The 18,808-nt window shown below is 38.7% G+C and overlaps 1 protein-coding gene across 1 annotated transcript; it reads right to left on the bottom strand.

The window, feature by feature from the left end:
- Window positions 8,205-15,489, bottom strand: LOC109233051 (L-galactono-1,4-lactone dehydrogenase, mitochondrial). The gene is made up of 6 exons (XM_019398798.1): window positions 14,736-15,489; window positions 13,675-13,925; window positions 11,746-11,931; window positions 10,786-11,197; window positions 9,931-10,071; window positions 8,205-8,868 (listed from the first exon to the last, which is right to left on the bottom strand). The coding sequence occupies exons 1-6, from the start codon at window positions 15,369-15,371 to the stop codon at window positions 8,710-8,712; spliced, it is 1,785 nt and encodes a 594-aa protein (XP_019254343.1). The 5' UTR covers window positions 15,372-15,489; the 3' UTR covers window positions 8,205-8,709.

The following is an 18,808-nucleotide window of genomic DNA, read 5'->3' as shown; positions in this document are numbered from 1 at the left end:
AGATATAATCTGCCAAAGTCAGCCCTGTGCAACACAAATTTCTTCTTCATCTTCCCGGACAGCCTGTAGTGTACCATCCATAACATTTCCTACACAAATCCAAATGCTAAATGGTTTGCCTTTATGAAAACTACACACAAAGGGATACAACTTTTATTTTTGAACCATCTCAAAATTCCTTATAGATTGCGCGATATGAGCCCCTGAAGTTAGACCTGTGCAACAGAGATTTTCTTCTTCGCGAACGCGAAGAACAAAATCTCAGAAGCCAAATCCTTCTTCGCGAACGCGAGGGGATCCTCGCGAACGCGAAGAAAAATACCAGATAATAGAAAATCAGCATCCAAAGTAGCCCAAAATGGTCCGAAACACCCCGTCCAATCACACCAACATGTCCCAAAACATGATACGAACTTGCTCGAGGCCTAAAATCACATCAAACAAAATCAAAATCATGAATCGCACCCCAATTCAAGCTTAATGAACTTTAGAACTTCAAACTTCTACATTCTATGTCGAAACCTATCAAATCACGTCCGATTGACCTCAAATTTTGCACATAAGTCACATTCGACATTACGGACCTACTCCAACTTTCGGATCGGAATCCGACCCTGATATCAAAAAGTCCTCTTCCGGTCAAACTTCTCAAAAACCTTCAAATTTCTAATTTTCGCAAATGACCCCAAAATAACCTACGGACCTCTGAATTCACTTCTAGACGCGCTCCCAATACCAAAATCATCATACGGAGCTATTCCTAGACTCGGAATCCCAAACGGACATCGATAACATTAAAATGCACTTCAATCCAAATTTATGAAATTCTTCCAAAATGCCAACTTCCACAATAGGCGCCAAAACGCTCCCAGATCATCCAAAACCTTATGCGGACATACGCCCAAGTCTAAAATCATCATACGAACCTGTTGGAACCTTCAAATCCTGATTCTGAGGTCGTTTACTCAAAAATCACACCTTAGTTAATTTTCCAACTTAAAGCTTCAAAAATGAGAAATTCTTTCCAAATTAACTCCGAACTTTTCATAAATTCAATTCCAACCACACGTACAAGTCATAATACCTGAAGTGAAGCTACTCATGGCCTCAAACGGCAGAACAACGCGCTAGTGTTCAAAACGACCGGTCGGGTCGTTACATTCTCTGCCACTTAAACATACGTTCGTCCTCGAACGTGCTAAGAACTATCCCGGAGTCGTCTGAAATCACTATTTAACACCTGGTGCACATACCCGTGCTACCACAACTCAGTGAGCACATTAGCTCGAGCAATTCTAAAGATTCCGCCTTTTATTTAGTCAAATTAGCCTTTGAGCCCAATTCCAACATCTGAAATCCTCTACCAGGTCTGTTTCCAACATATGAACACTGTATCCATCACTACACGATGTACCAATACATGGTTGTATACTCATACCAAATTCACACCATGCACCACATTATTCACATGACCATAATAACATCCTCTTACAACAATAACCGACCACGAATCTGGTGCCCTCAACACACCTCATGAAGCATATAAGTCCCGTTTCAACTCTCGCAATACTGCCACGAGAAGAGATGTGTTGAAACTCATAACCACCTAACGAATCACAATTCATGGAGTCTCTCCTCCCGACAAGAACCACTACCTCATTTTGGACTGAATATCGATATTTACTCTTTAATGTGCCTAATATAAATCTGATCGCACTGATCCCAGGTCACATAATCTCGTCTCACCCTGTACAAGCTGCTTAGGTGATAAGCCACCTCAGACACTGCAAAAAGTCTCATATGATGCCACAGAGTGCTAAGCCACAACCTTGAATGCGATGCATAAGGAGAAATGAGCTCTGGAAAGAACTTCTCAACCCACGTAACTAATTTAATAAGTGAAAAGATGTCATGAACCTTCCTCATAAATGAGAAGCAAAACACACAAGAATAGATATGGGAAACTATACTCAATATCACACTGCTGCGGTGTGCAACCCGATCCACACATGATACCATTGCGGCGTGCAACCCGATCCAACCATGATACCCATGGCGGCATGCCACCCGATCCAAACAACATACCCGTGTCAGCGTGCCACCCGATCCACACATAATAATCTATAAGGAAATACTTACCGAGATAAAATGCTCATAACTACGAAATACCCGAATATCGACCACAAGCACGCCAAGTGCGTAATACCATCCCTGGGGAGACAGATAGCGCCATACGCCACAAAACTCAAACACGAGAGCCATATATAATTTGCATCTCGAGGGCCATCATGCTCACATAGCACCATCGTTATGCGGAACCTCAACACATGTGCAATTAATCAAGCCGTCTCACAACCCACACGACAAAGTATAGTATTACATGAAATAACCGACGGCAAAATAACATCCAATGTCCGAATACTCCTCCATAAGGAGTGTTATGCTGAATGAACACACCCGGGCTAGTGTAGAGTACACACCCACATGGGACCCATCAGCAGACCTCATCATTCTGATCATACCATGCTTGGGCAAATAACCTATCAAGGACCCACAATGACCTATTCATGACACATAAGAACAGCCGTCGAATCCGGACCAAACTTCCACAATTCACAACCAACTGAATAGAGTGCCTTTCAGGCCTAAACTCTCGCATTAGCGATAGTGCCAAAAATCTCCACACTTGGTTTCAATCTTCAATCAATCAAGTGACTACATGTAACACTTATACAATTTCCCATGGGATACGCTTTCACGACCTTCCGCACTAGGTATCAAGTCTGCACATCCAACCACCGGCCACACTAATGTCATAAAGCAAATCAAGAATCCGCAATCAGTACGCAAAGCCTCTTACACAGGACACCGATCTCAAGTGACGGTAAAGACAATACCAGCTTACTCTAACCATCTAATTCCTTTCTTGCTCACCCGAGCTTGTGATATTCTTGCCAACACCAAACGGAAACCTTGATCCTCAACTTCCAATTACCATGCCGCTCACTGCAACTAACATGCCAATACGCGACAGTACAAGAATTTCACCATAACTCCTGAACCACTAAATAGAATAAATTTACTTAGCTCATCTCAGAAGAACCGTTGCAACACGCAACTGAATTCTCAAACCGCAGGAATTACAACCTCATGTCACGATCTAAACTGACATGACTCTTTCGGAATCCATTTACTCAACCTAGTCCTTAGAACCAAATACCTCCCAAATCAATCGAATTATGGTGGCTGTCAAGCCTCGCAAGTTATGCCACAAATCACATATATAACTAAACACGCTGAAGGAACTGATCATGGCCGCAATCATGTCGATTCAACCATTACTAGCCGACCTGGCTTCTCCCAATTTATTCTTAACTTGCCTTAGAAATAATAATAGCTCAATTCATAAACGTAACGAAACCCAACAACACTCATCCCGAGTGACCCAATCCACGAGAACACATTGTCTCAATACCCATGAACCATCTCATATTCTCCTTAAGCGCACAATAGCATCGCCAACTGGTACATTCATTCTGCAAGACCTTCCGCGAATCCGAAGCTACTTCTTCCCTTCCTCCAATACTGCACCGCATACTCAATGATAACATAAAACATCCCAAGTCCTTAGGCACTGTACTCAAATTCTTAAACCCACTAGAACCACTTTTCGAAGCCACCCACTCTGACTTGGCCCCGAATATAAGTCAAACTCTAGTGCTCTGCTAGCACGTGAACACCCTATCCGGGAAGCGCCCGACTGAATTCTTTTCCCTTGTACATTACTCCCACCAGAAGCAGAAACTCTGAGTCTTCCCAAAACTGAACATGAACCGGTAAGGCCCAAATATGGCACACATTCCTCAAGTCCTTTGCTCGAATTATCACTAATGCGTTCTATCCATAGTCATATTAACCTGTCGATACACCGATAACCAGAAACCGCACAAGCAGACAACCACGTGATCCAATATAGATGGTGGGGCTCCCCCACTTAGCTTGAAGTTACAATTGCATAACTCTGGAACCCACCAAGATTCCTTATCCCTCATTGACATGATCTTGCACAATAAACCCGCCAAATTCCTCAAAATCCTTCTGTTAGAATTTTATGAACGCTCTGAATCACTAGCCACATTTACATATTCAACCTCTTACCGGATAGCCAGTATAATTCTTTGTGGAAGCTTCGTCAACCACGCGACCGCTAGCCTACTCACAGGAGATAACCCACCTGTGGAAATTACATGCCGACATCTTCCAATGTCGTTGCACTGGGTACAATTACTATAAAATCAGTAACCCATCCTAAGCCCGTGCTCATTCACCAGCTGTACAAGTTCGTTCACTCCTCGTGGACATCAACTAAAGGAGAAAATGAGATGAAATGAGCCTTTTTTGCAAACTTATACACTGCCCAGGTGACCCTTCTTCGCATTCGCGGGCCTCCCAAGTTCGCGATGAACAAAATTCTCGAAAGCCATTTCCAAACTCTTCTCTGACAACCTCTAGTATAATGGTCATAACTTTTTGTACAAAACTCCAAATGACAAATGGTTTAACTTTCTGAAAACTAGACACCAAGATCTACAACTTTCATGTTTTCTTTTATCTTCATTTCCTTATAAATTTCGAGATATAATCTACCAAAGTCAGCCCTGTGCAACACAAACTTCTTCTTTATCTTCCCGGACAGCCTGTTGTGTACCAGGCATAACGTTTCGTACACAAATCTAAACGCTAAATGGTTTATCTTTCTAAAAGCAAGACACAAAGGGCTACAACTTTTATTTTTGGATCATCTCAAAATTCCTTATAGATTGCGAGATATGAGCCTCCGAACTCAGACCTGTGCAATAGAGATTTCCTTCTTCGCGAACGCGAAGAACAAAATCCCAGAAGCCAAATCCTTCTTCGCGAACGCGAGGGGATCCTCGTGAACGCGAAGAAAAACACCAGATATTAGAAAATCAGCATCTAAAGTAGCCCAAAATGATCCAAAACACACCTGAGGCCCCCGGGGCCCCGTCCAATCACACCAACATGTCCCAAAACATGATACGAACTTGCTCGAGGCCTCAAATCACATCAAACAATATCGAAATCATGAATCGCACCCCAATTCAAGCTTAATGAACTTTAGAACTTCAAACCATTCGCTAGCGAAACCTATCAAATCACGTCCAATTGACCTCAAATTTTGCACACAAGTCACATTCGACATTACGGACCTACTTCAACTTCCGAAATCAGAATCCGACCCCGATATCAAAAAGGCCTCTTTCGGTCAAACTTCTCAAAAACCTTCAAATTTCTAACTTTCACCATGAGCTACGAACCTCCGAATCCACTTCCGGGCGCGGTCCCAATACCAGAATAACCATACGAAGCTATTCTCAGACTTAGAATTGCAAACGGACATTGATAACACTAAAATGCACTTCAACCCAAATTTATGAAATTCTTCCAAAATGCCAACTTTCCACAATAAGCGTCGAAATGCTCCCGGATCATCCAAAACCCGATCCCGACATACGCCCAAGTCCAAAATCATCATACAAACCTGTTGGAATCTTCGAATCCCAATTCCGAGGTCGTTTACTCAAAATTCACACCTTAGTCAATTTTCCAACTTAAAGCTTCTGAAATGAGAGTTTTCTTTGCAAATTAACTCCGAACTTCCCGAAATTCAATTCTGACCACACGTACAAGTCATAATACCTAAAGTGAAGCTACTCATGGCCTCAAACAGCTGAACGACGCTCTAGTGTTCAAAACGACCGGTCGGGTCGTTACATATAGCATAAGTTTAAAATTCGTCTCCCTACAATGGTTTTGGAATCCTTATTTATAGTGACACCTAGAGAACAAGGTCCTAAGATCAAGCCCCTCTTAAATGATAATTATGGGGGCCATTAAAGAATGTGTAACTGTAGGCAATGAATGTCATATTCTCTATAATGGACTATGTATTTAATACTGCAGAATATTCTTCATTAAATGCTATCGGGTCACAGGCATTCATTTGTCTTCGTGAGCAACATTTCCTTCGGGGGCTTCCCGGTGCCAGCCTAGACTGCTGCTCCCGATCTTGACTTCCACCTGTCTCGCTTTCCACCAGTCTCTGGTTTCACGTGTCACTCTATTATACGAGCATTTATATGAACCTATTTTACCCTATACACAAACAAAAAGAAGTATAAAGCCAGAAAGAAAAAGTATATGGAAAAACATGTAAAACAAAGTAGCAACTCGATTGGGCTATGCACTTTTTCTCTTTTCCTAATTCACAGGAAATGGGAAGTGCCAAAAAAAAAAAAGAGGAATTTTCATAAATGACTATTGTTTAGTGGCTATTAACTTCCTATAGCTATCGTATACATAACTACTTTCCGTAGCTACCTTTCAGTTGCTATAGTAATGTATTCGATGTATTCGAGCTACTGTGTTCATGAATATAGTAGCAAAAATCGGCTTAAAAACAGGGCAGTCCAGCTGTCAGCCGCTGTATTCACATGTATTCATGAATACAATGTAATAATAGGTCTCTTCAGTTGTTTAATAAAGGAAAGCTGCTAATTTAACGGGATACACTCCCAATATAACTCACCTAAATCAATTATAACACACAACATTATCAATTCAATTAATGAGAAGATTTATCATACGCTAAACACCAAAGAATAGAGCATTCTTCGGAGTTTCAGTCCCTCTTTTTTTCTGATACAGTTCGAGTTTTTTTCTCTCACATTGTTCGATGTATTCAAGTTTATTTTTGTATTCACAATATTTTATTTATTCCTAATACATGGTATATTGAGTATATTTCATTGGTTGTATTCATTGATTTTCTATTTGTATTGAGAGTATTTTACTGTATTTCATTATATTGTTGTTTTAAATACAGATGGATACAGTTAGGTTGAAAATACAGATGAATACAGTTAGATTGAATGCATAGATAATTGATTAATAACATCAAAATAATAGAACTAACAATGTATTTAAAAATGTTATTGTATGAACTCAAATACATATAAATACATCTAAATACAACCGTCAAAAATCACTTACAAAATAAAAATCAGTGTATGCCTTATCGAATACATATAAATACATCTAAATACAAGAAGAGAAAACCATTGTATAACTATGTGCCTTATCGAATACATATAAATACATCTAAATACAAGAAGAGAAAACTACTACACAAACTAAAAATCACAAACCTAATCCTAATCTCATTAGTCGCTGCCACACTCTCCTCTGTGTGCCTTATTGTACATATAAATACATCTAAATACAAGAAGAGAAAACTACTGTACAAACTAAAAATCTCAAACCTAATCCTAATCCCATTAGCCGATGCCACCTTCTCCTCTGTCCTTTCCTCTTCCATGTCAACATTCAAAATCAATTCAGCTATGAACAGACCATGTTCACTCCACTTTGGGAAAAGATACAACTCATATCAGAAACTTTGATCAAGACATTTTGAGACTCATGTTAACATAGATGAAATCCAGCAAATCTACTCTAAGGTTTGAGAACAATCTAGAGAGAGAACCTGCAAACAAAGGAGGTTCGTTGTTCAACAATGGGGAAGACAACGGCGCTGTGAGAGAGAGACGTGTAGAGAGAAATAAGATACTATGAGGTGATTTTGGGAGAGAATAAACTGAAAGAATGAGAGAAAAATATTAGACAGTGTATTTAATGGCTTAACGGTAGGAAGTGACCATAAATACATACTTTGCTATAAAAACTAAAAAGTAGCTATAAAAAATAATATTTTAGAAAGATTTTTATTTATAATAAATAGGGGGTAAAGCTTTGCAATAGGAGGTAAAATTTCCAAAAAAAATTGCTACAAAAATCTCCTGTATTATATTAGCTATCTCTGGTTAAAAAGACCATATAACTAAAAGAACATCCATCATGAATCACAAAATGAATAAATATATAACAAGTGTTATCACTTAACAATTCTTTGCACATCACTTCTATTACTCCACACTTGTTAATTAAGATGTGTTTTGCTGCACGATGTTAAATAAAAAAAAATTAAAAATAAAATATTTTTTAATATTTACATTCTTCGCTCCACCACCCATGTCTCTGTGTACTCGTGTACGAGTTCTTGCTTCGGAATTATAATTATCCGGCCCATCAAATTGGCATATTGAAGGGAGCAGAAACTATTGTAACTGAATAAAACATATAACAGCAGAGGTTACCCAGTTCAAATCTGGATTTAAAACAACCATGACATGTTCCGTTCACAAGAATTTGGCTTCTGCAGGAAAATAAAATTTAGGCTCAACAATAGTCCAAACTATTCAGAGTACATTAGAATCCTCAGAAAACTGCTCATGAAACGGTGTGCAGAACTGGCCTAGTAGAGGCTGTATCATCCTTTCTGAAACAACATACTTGAAGCCATAACTAATTCTTCTTAACCTCAGACTAGATTCCAGATTTATCCATAAATTGTCCTTGAAGGCGGCAATCAAGTTGGAGACTGGCTCAAGCATATACAATGGATGACAAGCATTATTATAACAATTCCTTTAACTTAACATTCTGAACAACAATGTACAGGGCAAAAATTTCCTCGGCAAAATATTTGCTTTGAAAGAAACATGATGATGAATATCACTATCAATAAAATGATTTGACAAGAAAGATGTAAACCAACCAAGAAACCAGTTACACAGCCCTAGATGAAGGGAAGAGCTTCTCAAGCATGTTATTAGAAAGGATGCGGTTTGGGTCCAGCTCCTTTCGTGCTTGATTGTATGCATCCACCGGAAATTTCTTCTTTAGCCTTGCCTGCAGAGCGGCGAGCTCTTCCTTGTCCTTAGGAACCTGGAAGTAACATGTAGTTAAATGGTAACCGCAATCCACTCCATTTAGAGTACCTAACTGTCAACTTTACTAGAGATATGGCTGTCTCAATTTATCTTTTAAATTCTAAAAGCAAGTGTCTATGAACAAAGTTATATGCCCTATACTTTCATGCCTCATGTCAGAAGATGCAATCCACTTTGAAGTATGTATTTAGAGAATAGTTTACTCTAATGCATTGAGACAATAATTTAAACGAACAGGTGAAACTCCAATCTGATGTCTTCCATATTTGCCCCACTTTCTACATTGTTACCAGAACTAGAGCTAATCATGCTTTGCAACATATCAGTCACATGATTTTTTCTTCTTTTTTTTGTTTGATGAAGAGATCAGTGATTGTGTCAAATCAAGGAAGTAAATCTTGAAAAGGCTCTAAAATGCTATTGTGTTTTTAGCACTTCAACTGAGGATCTTCTCAGGTTACTTCTTAGGCAATTTAGAGTGACAATGAACTGTAAAGATCGCAGAGGATGAGCTTATGCTTGATAATAGGAACTACAACTAGATATTTTAGAAGCATGTTTCTCGATGAAGCTTCTAACGGCCAGTTTGACAAATTGAATCACCTCTAAGATTGAATATCGTTAAAGAAAGTAAAGACCAAGTGCATGGAACAAGTACAAGAAGATAGCTCTATCTTCCCGTCAATTTCACAGTTCTTCAGAATGGCAAAATCACAATAATAAGAGGAGGTAAAGCAGCAAAATAGTGGAAGAAGCAGGGGAGATCTAATCTCTTTTATATTGCACAGTTTCTCCTCAGCAATATTAAAGAATCAGTACTTGACTTTATCTTTTAGATACTTCAAAAAATACTAGACTTCCCCTTTCAGCACCAATTCCAATGGATTTTGTAGCAGGATGGAGACATTGCCCGTCGAACTCTCTTCCCTTAGGGCAAGTTTCCCCCATAATAAAGCAAAATAAAACAACAAAACCAAAGAGGAACTGATAGGTTAACAGTATCTCTATGCTCCTATATTACTTGGCTTAAACAGAAATTCTGAAAAATAACGCATACCTCAATCTTCGCCCAGTGTTCAAAAGCAGAATAAAGATCCCACAACTGTGCTTGCGTCATATGCCTGTAGTGGAAGAACTCCTCAGTGATTTGCCTCCTCTGCCGAGCATCCATGGTTGGAAGATACATAATTATTCCAACCTAGCAACATATTGGAAGGGATATAAGTACTAAAGCAATGCATCAAGAATATCAGGTGAAAAAAGATAATCACGGATTTGGGTGGAACAGAGAGAGGACTTCACTGTCTGAATAGAAGGTTATCTAGTATTTATCCAAATTTTAATAGAAAGAAAGTAAACTAAAACTAAGGCACATGTAAAGGACATGAGGCCACCAAGGTCTGCATTCAGATAAACATTATAAAACCCATTTGCCCTCATTTAAGATCTATTTCTACTAGATATTGTCAGCATTAATTGGCATATCTCATCTAAGTATCACCATCCATGGGCTTAAAATATTTTTTTTCCTGAAGAAGATGCAGTTGGATCAAGGATTTAAATCAGTTCACAGCTTGGATTTGCATGTATTTTGTGCTGAGTATCCTGTTGTGAACCTCAAAAAAGAAGACCTCAACCACAATGACAGAGTACATGACAGCCCAGTCAAAAGCAAATCAAAAGAAGATGCTAGTGAGAATTTATTCAACTGCTAAACAAAAGGTCAAACATTGTTTTTACTTTATCTAAAACAGATCAAAAAAAAAAAAGATCCGTCATGGTTTAATATTTAATTTCTGATTTAGTAGTTTCTTGAATTTGTGCAACAACATTTAGGGTGCATAGTTAGGCTCCAGCGTAAAGGAGCTCTTTTATATAAGCAAAGCAAAGATTCACATGTTAAAAATATTACCCATGAGAATATATCATCATCCGCTGAGCTATAAGCTGGACTCATTCGACTTTTGCTGCAAGCAGTCCATCTCTGTTCTATAGGTGCAGGAGCAGGTACACTTTCTTTCGCAATGAGCTGCATTAATTCCTCAATGTACTCCAGGTCTTTCATGCTAGGCTTTGACAGGGTTCCTGCAGGGAAACATGTCTCTGATACCCACTGGTGGCCGCCACAGTCAAAACCTAAAATTTCATCACTCCAGCCTACTCGATATCCTTCTGACTTCCTCCAGAATTCTGCCTCAGCTTTGTTGACTTCAATGACATGCTCCTTGTTGAGAGGATCCAAAGCAAGTAATTTATCTCTCAGTTCAGTGAACGATAGTTCATCTATCTCAGGTTCAGGAGAACCAGAATCAGCAACTTGACCTCTGCAACAAGTGGTAAAACTTATTTAGCAAGTAATTAAAAATTACTTTAAAAAACAGAAACATAGGATCTTCAGCATTTTACAAGTAATACAGGCTTACTTGTAACGTTTTGCTGATCAAACAAATTTTTAACTAATGCTTTAGTATTGTTCTCCACTGTTACTTGTATTCGCCAATTAATGATGATTACATGTAATACTATTAACATATTTTTGAAGCAGTGGTTGAAATGTTAGTTCGATTAGCAAAACATTACAGCTAAAAAGGAATAGCTACTGAATGCTTGCAATTTATGAATACTGTTCAGATAATATTATTACTGCAAGTGTCTTAATTTTTAAAATTACCTCACATAAATTAGGTCTGAAAGAGTTTATTATTTCACCTATTCCCTTTCAGGAAATGTCCTACGCAAAACAGGTCCCTTCTCTGTATACGAGAAAACCTAAAACTACATGGGAAGTTCATCCAACAACAGAACATGCAGAAATGCAAGAAAAAGAATGTTCTGAAATATGGTTTTACAGGCTAATTCAATGCCACCATACCTGTACTTCTTTGATGCCTCCCGATAGAGAACTCGTACATGCTGCAAGGCTTCTTCTGTAGTATATTTAGGTTTATGCTTTGGTGGACCTCGCGATTTAGATATAGGATTGCATGTCACAACCACAACTGCATCAGTATATGGAATGTGCAAGTATTTGACATGCTTGTTCTCAGATAGGAATTTCCTGAAGTAATGACATGTTAGCGGCATTATTTCACAAGCGCAGGACACCAAGTGCAACAAATGTGCTGTACCATGCTACATATGTGAAACATGCATCATCATTAACAACACACTGCCATAGTAATAAAATTTATATAGGTGCAATAAATCATCAGCATTAACATTTAGAAGGTGCAAAAAACTTCAACTATACTCCAGGGTAGGCTAAAGAGTTCACTCAAAGTTGATAAAACCGAGAAGGCAAGAAAGGCCTCCCTTGGAGCAACCACTGGTCAGCTTCAGTCCAAGTCCAGGAAACTCTAGTCGGAATTTAACTGACATCCCCAGATTTTCGCAATACTGTAGTTTAAACTGAGACATTGGTTATTCACAATAACTAGCAAGTTGTTTTATAACATGTATACTAGCTGTTTCGTACTGGATTTTGTCTACTACGCGCTGCATCCAGCCGGTACAACATATAACAACAACAACAACAATGCCTCAATCCCAAACAAATTGTTGTTGACTATATGAATCCTCACTGACCATGTTACTCCAGCCGGTACAATATGTGATAGATAAGTGCTCACCTATCAGGGACTACCACTCTCACTCCATAGTCTCATCATTCCTTTCAGCAACTACCTACCACTTCTTATTGGTGATGATTCATCTCTGCTTCATCACTTCTCTTCTCCACCATTCTACTTATCTCTTTGATAATCTCTATCATCTTCCCTACTCTCTCACACATTCTGGTCCACAAATACAGAAGGTACTAATGAGATAGAGTAGCAACTACACTAAATCAAAGCTTAATTTTCAATTCAAAGCTTAATAAGGATTTATAACACCGTCAGATTGTGGCATCATAAATGGTTGGGAACAGCACTCTAAAGGAGGAATTCCCGAACTTTTGCCTTTTGAGATAGACCCTCATGCAAGTATAGTTCAATGCTGAACAGGGACACATGGAACATCACGCACAGAAGGAATTGCCAGGATTGGAAGCTGAACAGCATGATGCAGCTGATGGATAAACTGGAGCAAATATCAATTAACCCCCAAAGGAAAGACAAATTGAACCAGGGCAGCAACGGGGCGGTCAATTGGTTTTGTAGTCTTTTATAAAGTTGTTTTTAGTTTAATGTCTTTTTTCACAAGAGATTTTCATTTCACACATAACAACAACAACAACAACCCAGTATAATCCCACCAGTGGGGTCCGGGGAGGGTAGTGTGTACCCAGACCTTACCTCTACCCTGGGGGTAGGAGAGGCTATTTCCAATAGACCCTCGGTATCCCTCCCTCCAAGAACTCCCCACCTTGCTCTTGGGATGATTCGAACTCACAACCTCTTGGTTGGAAGTGGAGGGTGCTCACCACTAGAGCAACCCACTCTTGTCCATTTTTACACATAAGAGATTTGAAAATAACACACGAGATCTGAAAATGTCATTTTCTTCTATTCGAATTGTAAGTGGCCATAGAAGACCATTTTTCTATTTTTAATTAGTGGATTGAGCAGCAAGAATATCAAAGGATGTCCAAACTCAATGATCCTTGCTTGTAAAAACTACTCTTTTCCATAAGATCCCTTGAGCTAGGTTTTAGGATGCTTGCAAATCGCTAGCTTCGTTACATCAATATTAACAAGTACAAGTTCTTTATAAAGAAAATCCACTAAGAAGGTCTACTTTAACAACTATGAGAGCTTACCAAAAGGGGAAACAAATCACTAAAGAAAAAGAGAATAGTTACTTGTGATTCTTCTTGATATCTTTCATGTTAGACAGGAAAGTATGTTCTACAAGCTCCTGCCTCTCAACACACTGAAGAGTGACTTCTGCAACCACACCAAGGCCCCCAAGTCCACATCGAGCTAGATAAAAGAGTTCTGGATCTTTCTCTTTTGAAATTTCTATTGTGCCTTTGGCAGGGGTAACCAATTTCATGCTTATGACTTGCTCATCAATTGGAGGCAACCTGGCACCAGTGCCATGAGCACCAACCTAACAATTTGAATTCAAAGGAACAAAAGCTTAAGAATCTCCCCAATCAATCCTCAAACAAATCAACTAACTGCAAGTTGGAATAATGTAGAGACCTCAAACAAGTAGAAAAAACAGATATTCTCCCATGAAACATTACACGGAATACAAAACCAGCTTGACCATTTTCTCTTTGATTGATAAGCAAAACAAAGATTTTTATTTATATAGGCAGATGTACATCAAGAAGGTACTATATCAGTTGTACCAAGGACATCCATAAACTTCCCACAGAACTTATCATTTCACCAATTTCCAGAGGCAAATTTCAGGCCACCACAAAACAGTTAGTATACAGCTAAGTTCTAATCTATACACAGGGCCAGATTATGCAAAAGCTACTGGGTCCCATGACGCTGTTAATCCGCCTCTGATTAATATCACATATATGGGAGAAAATTTGGAATGGACACACTATGTATTTTAGTTAACCCTCTAAGTTATCTATCACCGTTCTTTAGTCCAAAATGTAAAGCAATCCACAAGAAATTGACAGAATACTCCCTCTGTTCTAATTTATGTGGAAAAGATTGAATAGGCATGAAATTTAAGGAAAAAATGAAGACTTGAAACTTGTGCTCCGGAATATGCCATAACATTTGTGTGGTTTTAAGACCTTTAAAACTTGTAATCTTAAACATTTCTTAGTAAGAGTAAAATGAAAAGTTTAAGTTAAATTGTATCCAAATTTACAAATTTGTAATTCTTTCTGGAGCGGACTGAAAATGAAATGTCAGCACATAAACTAAAAAGACAGAATAAATCATCCACCTGCACAATGCCACCGATTTGCTGTTCTCTTATGGATGCAAAGTTCTGAAGAGTAATCCCATACTCCTTAATCGCGTCCACAAGCTGCTGAACCCTTATCCCAGCTTGAACAGTAACCGTTTTCTTCTCCTTATCCACATTCAAAACCTTATCCATTAACGCCAAATTCACCATCCCAGATCGGGTCAACCCGATCCCGTTGGGAGACAAACCCGACCCGACAGGCCGGATCCTCTGCTTCTTCTCATTCGCAGCCTTCACTATCCCTTCGAGCTCTTCAATCGACTCGGGTTGCAAGAAAGTCCGGGTTTGCACCTCGTGGGTCCCGCTCCAATTGGACACCGTGTGAAGATCATCGGGTAATGGAGCGTAGCGGAATAGCTGAGCTTTTTTGTGTTTGGCGTTTTCGGGGAAAGGGAAGGAATAGTATGTGGCAGCACCACAGCCTAAGAGGAGAAGTGTGTAGCCGATGTATTTACGAAGTTCGGATTCGGATGTGGTGGGACCCGGTGTAGAAGAGAAGGGGCGGGGATTGAAAGGGGTGGGGTGGGGATTAGGACGGAGGAGAGGGTGGTGGTGGTGGTGGTGGAGGAGAAGGGATTGGAGAGAGCGTTTGGAAGTGAGAGAACGAAGCATTTGAACGCCGTCGTTTTGGTGGGTTTTGAGGAGGTTTAGTGGAACAGTGGACTGAAGATAAGTGGGGAAGTTTTTTCTGAAGAAGACTATTTCTTCATCGCTTTTAGTGTTTTACGGTTAAGTCTCTTTGGAAAATAATGGGACCATGGTCCTTGTTGGAATGACGCTGACTCCCTTGACAATTTTTCTTTGGCGTAATGGCTTCTCGGTCACCTAAACTTGCACCATATTTTAAAGTTAATATATGAATTTTTAATTTTCTCATTTTAACACCTCAACTCGACCGATTACTTATAAGTGAAACCGTTGACTATGCTTATGTGGCAGTAGCACAACTGACGTGGTCAAAGTGCGTGCTAATCACGCAGAAAAAGAGCGTGACTCGAATTACTATATTTAAAATATTAAATCTGAATAAGAAAACCGAAAAGTAAGTAAAAGAAAAAAAATAAAAAATAAAAACATACTAAATCCTAAATCATCCCTCCCGTAACCACTCTATTATCTTCTTCCTTACAACCCCCCTCCCCACCCCCCCCCCCCCTTCCCCACCCCAAATTTCTTTCTCCCCCAATTTCTTTCTCTCCACCGTTTCTCCCCGTCCCCCCCACCCAATTTCTTTCTCCCCCAATTTCTACAATTTCTTCTCCTTCTCCCCAAAGTATGGTGGTGACAGTGTTTCCGGCGATTTCTTTGGCCAATTGAGACTACGAAATTACTGAAAATTTTTGGGGGTGGGAAGTAATAGGTTCTCAAGGAGGTGTGTTAGTTTTGATTTTGACGAATGTCACCGAGATGCCATTTTTTCCGATGAAAATCTTGTCGGAATGGTTTTGATATTTTTTGAGAAGATTTGATGGTTTGTTTGGACTAATTTCTAGACTGAGGTTTGGTAAAGGTGTGTATAGGATATGAATTGATCATATTTGAATTTTTACTATTGGAAATAGTGACCGGGCAAGGGAAGGTTTTGGTGGAGCTATGTGGAGAAGGAAGGAAAGAGAACAAAAATTAAAAATTTGGTAAATTGGTTTTAAAAAGGATGGGACCCAGATATTACAAATGTCAAACAATAAATGGTCTTAGTATTTGACGTAGTATTTATGTCAGGCAATTGAGATACACCCTCCGAGAGAGGGGTTTATTCTAAGTATTTTAATCGAGTTGGGGTGCTACAATGGGAAAATCGAAAGTTCATGTATCGGCTTTAAAATCGGATGCAAATTTAAGTGGCCCAAAAGCCATTACGCCTTTTTCTTTTGAGTAAAATTTACTTTACCCTCTTAACCAATCCTTTCGTCTTTTAAAAGGGAACGAACAACCTTGTTATGCAATATTTGTTGATGAAACTTAGAATTTTAATACAAAAAATAATACTCTATTATTACCTTGTTCTTTATTCTTAAAGGCTTTGTTTAAAATTTAAAAAACAGTCCCTTGGATTTTGCTCCACCAAAATCATTTGACAAGAATTACTGACTTTATGAAATTGCTCATAAAAGTTGCCCTTGATTCACTTAACTGCCTTTTTTTCTTGATAAAAACTTACACGCATCAAGTATTTATACCCGCTTACTTGAATTAATCATAGGAAACAAACTAAGGTATATTATGATTCTTATTTTAAATAAAAAAAATTCAGAAAGATAATAGTGTCATAAATTCAAAGTAATTAATGTCATTAACATTATGGTTGTCGTTGTGGAAATGGGAGTTACTTAGTTAGTAGTGACATTATTGTAAATACCTAATCAGTTAGTTAGTTAAGTGTGTCATTAGCTAGACCTATAAATAGAGGTAGTTATTACACAGTGTAATCAATGAACTCATTTTTCTTCTTCTTCTCAGATAATATCGAAGTTCTCTTCTTTCTTCTTCATTCCTCTGTTTCTCCTATTTCTCGATCTAGGGTTATTGATTGATCTAGGGTTGAATTGGATCTCAACCCTAGATCGAGAAATAGGAGAAACATAGGAATGAAGAAGAAAGAAGAGAACTTCGATATTATCTGAGAAGAAGAAGAAAAATGAGTTCATTGATTACACTGTGTAATAACTACCTCTATTTATAGGTCTAGCTAATGACACACTTAACTAACTAACTGATTAGGTATTTACAATAATGCCACTACTAACTAAGTAACTCCCATTTCCACACTCCCCCTCAAGCTGGCGGGTACAAAAATATTAAGTACTCCCAGCTTGCCAGTCAATGACTCATGTTGCATCCTGGTGAGCCCCTTTGTCAATATATCTGCTAATTGATCCTTTGAAGCCACATGTTGTGTCTTGATCAGTCCCATTTGTATTTTCTTCCGGATGAAATGGCAATCTATTTCAATATTTTTAGTCCTCTCATGATATACCGGATTGGCAGCTATTTGTAAGGTTGCCTTGTTATCACAGTATAGTTCAACTGGCAGTGTCACAGCTGCTCCCAATTCTTTTAATAGTCCAACCAGCCAAACAGCTTCAGAAACAGCACTGGCCATACTCCTGTATTCAGCTTCTGCTGAGCTTTTTGATACTGTGTTTTGCTTCTTGGTCTTCCGAGAGACCAATGATTTACCATACTTGATCAAAAATCCTGACACTGATCTTCTTGTGTTAGGACATGATGTCCAATCTGCATCACAAAACATAGAGATCTTATCTGATTTCTCACTGCTGAACAACACTCCTAGTCTTGGTTCTCTTTTTATGTACCTAGCAACCCTCATAGCTGCATTCCAATGAGATCTTTTTGGTTGTTGAAGGAACTGGCTGAGTGTTTGGACTGTATATGCTATATCAGGTCTTGTTAGTGTCAAATACAGCAACTTTCCTATTAATCGTTGATATTTCCCCTTGTCTTCAAGTACATTATCATCTTCATTTCCTGTCAACTTATCATATTCTGGTACAGTAAGCTTCACATTGATTTCAAGAGGTGTCCAAGCTGGTTTAGCATCTCCCAGCCCCAATTCTGATATAATCTCCGAGGCATATTTTCTTTGATTGACCAAAATACCTCTACTCGATCTGCTGAATTCCATTCCCAGGAAAAACTTTAGCTCTCCTAAGTCTTTAATCTTGAATGCTTTGTGCAAGGAGTCTTTTGTTGTCTGTATCAATTGCTGATTATTTCCAGCAATCAGCATATTATCAACATAAACAAGAATGACCACTATATCACCTTAATGTTGCTTAATGAATAAAGAATGATCAAGGCTACTTTGTTTGAAACCTGACTTTAATAGGGCTTCTGTTAATTTTAGATTCCATTGTCTGCTGGCTTGCTTCAATTCATACAGGGATTTAACAAGTCTGCAAACTAATTGAGATTTGCCAACTGTCTCCCCCTAACTTGAAAATCCCTGTGGCAGCTCCATATAAACTTCATCATCTAAATCTCCCTGCAAAAAAGCATTATAGACATCCATCTGTTGGATATGCCAA

This window comes from Nicotiana attenuata, chromosome 10 (genome assembly GCF_001879085.1).
Source record: "Nicotiana attenuata strain UT chromosome 10, NIATTr2, whole genome shotgun sequence".
NCBI classification, from domain to species: Eukaryota; Viridiplantae; Streptophyta; class Magnoliopsida; order Solanales; family Solanaceae; genus Nicotiana; species Nicotiana attenuata.
This window is presented reverse-complemented; position numbering and strand designations above follow the sequence as displayed.

Bases quoted from the DNA above. Each gene is read 5' to 3' on its own strand.
- LOC109233051 (XM_019398798.1), bottom strand. From the start codon at position 15,371: ATGCTTCGTTCTCTCACTTCCAAACGCTCTCTCCAATCCCTTCTCCTC. The intron at 11,198-11,745 runs GTATGGTGGCAT...CACTTGTTGCAG, and splicing joins GAGGCATCAAAGAAGTACAG to AGGTCAAGTTGCTGATTCTG. The intron at 10,072-10,785 runs GTAATATTTTTA...ATATGTTGCTAG, and splicing joins ATGATGATATATTCTCATGG to GTTGGAATAATTATGTATCT.